Raw genomic sequence first — 2,055 nt, 5'->3', positions numbered from 1 at the left:
TCGCCACTAGTTTGGTAGTTACTGCCAAAAGTGCCTCCAGTGTCGAAGACCGAGTTGGGGATGGTTGCAAACGGGGGTTTGTCAGCGCCTATCATCGCAGACCCAATTAGATATAATTTCATACAAAATAGAATTTATATAGTATACAATATAATTCTTTTTAATAAACATTTCTATTTAAATTTTAAAAGGAATATATATACTTACTATTTGATTTTCTAGACATATTAGTAAAAGTATTTATAATAATAATATATTTTTTTATTTTTTTTTTGAAAAAAAAAAAAAAAAAAAAAGAGGGGTAAAAATTTATTCAATCAAAAGGCAAGAACAAAGACAAAGCCAAAGGCCCAAAACAACACTACAAACTCCTGTCCTCCAGAAGCATCTGATCAATAATCTCACAGTACTGAGCAGGTAATTCATCCCTACCATTAATATTCCACTCACCCACATTCTCAGAAGCCCACTTAGCCAGACAATCGGCCACCCTGTTCCACTCGCGAGGAATATGACGAAAGGAGACAGAGTCCACCAGCCTACAAAGGCCAAGAATTTGTCTGGCTAAAGAGGCAAGTTGCCAACTAACATTATCCAGCCTCTGATTGTTCAACATATCCACCACAATCTGTGAGTCAGACTCACAGATGAAATTCCACCACCCTAACGAGCATCCACGCTCAATAGCAACCTTAATGGCAAGGGCCTCCATCAGGTTATTAGAATGCTCACCCTTGTAAACAAAGAGAAGAAAGACTGCATCTCCATCATCGCTTCTACCAATAGCCCCAATGCCGGCATGCCCAGGATTCCCTCGGGAAGACCCATCAGTATTGATCTTCAGGAACCTAGTCGGAGGAGGGGACCACCTCCCATCTCTACACACCCGTTGCTTCCCATGGCTCGGGCTGTTGCTGGGACGACCTCCCTGCCTGCTATCCTTCAGGTTCAAATTCTTTACAATAACTTGATCCCCAAGATCAATATTAATAGACATATCACACTTAGCATATAACGTCTCCTGAATCCTGTTAAGAATCAACTTCCACAAATGGGTACTACTCGATTTGGTATCACAAAAAATCCTACGATTCCGTTCCAGCCAAAGGTTCCAGAGAATGAAGACTGGACCAACCAACCAGGCAACCTGTAAGAAAGAGGTCCTCGCAGGAGGTCTGCCCAAGCTTTCCCAAAATTCGATAAGAGAATTGGCATGAAAGCAACCATGACCCCAAGCCTCCCACCATATATGCCATATCTCTCTTGAGAATGGGCAGAGAAAAAACAAGTGCGAGACACACTCCTCGTTATGCTGACAAAGAACACAAATCGCGGGACCTTGAAAACCTCTTTTGCATAGATTCTCCCAAGGCATTTCTTTTGAGCCAACACCCATAAGAAAAAGTTACACTTGGGCCACAAAAAGCTATTCCAAACTTTCTTGCACCAGTGCACCTCTGCCTGCCCGTAAAGGTTCCTATCAAGAACAGCGTAACCTTGAGCCACTGTGAATTTACCTTTAGGACTTGGACTCCAAGCTAAGGTGTCCCTCCCATTGAGAGAGCTACAAAATCTACCCTCCAGAACATGAGCGAGGAGAGCTCGGTCCTCAACAGATCCATCCCTCGGCCACTCCTGGGGATCCTTCCAGCAGGTAATCTCAACCTGTCCTAGGCGCTTAACCATCTTAAAGTGTTCCACCTTAATCCAACCAGCATTAGTAAAGGATTGAGAGAGGGGGATAAGTTGGGGAAAGCTAGAAAGAATAGGAGGGTTGCCATCCCATGAGTCTTGCCAAAAAAGAGTATCCGAGCCTTTGTTGCAAATCCAGAAGAGCCCCTCCTTAACAATTTTTGCTCCCCTTTTGAGAGTATTCCAAATACAGGAGCCTTTGCCCACCAAAGGAAGTCGTGGCACCTCTGAACAATCTGCACCAGGATAGTACTTGTGGGTGATAACCTTGGCCCACTCTTGATCTTGACTGTTACACCAACGCCAGTATAATTTGGCAGCCAGTGCAGTGACAACAAGGTCCATCGACCGAAGCCTAAGACC

At 43.9% G+C, this 2,055-nt stretch overlaps 1 protein-coding gene across 1 annotated transcript; it reads right to left on the bottom strand.

Moving 5' to 3' along the window:
• Positions 1-361: 361 nt before the first annotated feature.
• LOC131876096 (uncharacterized) lies at positions 362-997 on the bottom strand. Its single transcript, XM_059220881.1, has one exon. The coding sequence runs from the start codon at positions 995-997 to the stop codon at positions 362-364; it is 636 nt and encodes a 211-aa protein (XP_059076864.1).
• Positions 998-2,055: the final 1,058 nt, after the last annotated feature.

The sequence above is a fragment of the Cryptomeria japonica genome, chromosome 5 (assembly GCF_030272615.1).
Source record: "Cryptomeria japonica chromosome 5, Sugi_1.0, whole genome shotgun sequence".
NCBI classification, from domain to species: domain Eukaryota; kingdom Viridiplantae; phylum Streptophyta; class Pinopsida; order Cupressales; family Cupressaceae; genus Cryptomeria; species Cryptomeria japonica.
The sequence above is the reverse complement of the archived record's forward strand: the minus strand, read 5'-3'. Positions and strand labels throughout refer to the sequence as shown.

Excerpts from the sequence above, each read along its gene's own strand:
- LOC131876096 (XM_059220881.1), bottom strand. The coding sequence starts at position 997 with ATGTCTATTAATATTGATCTTGGGGATCAAGTTATTGTAAAGAATTTG.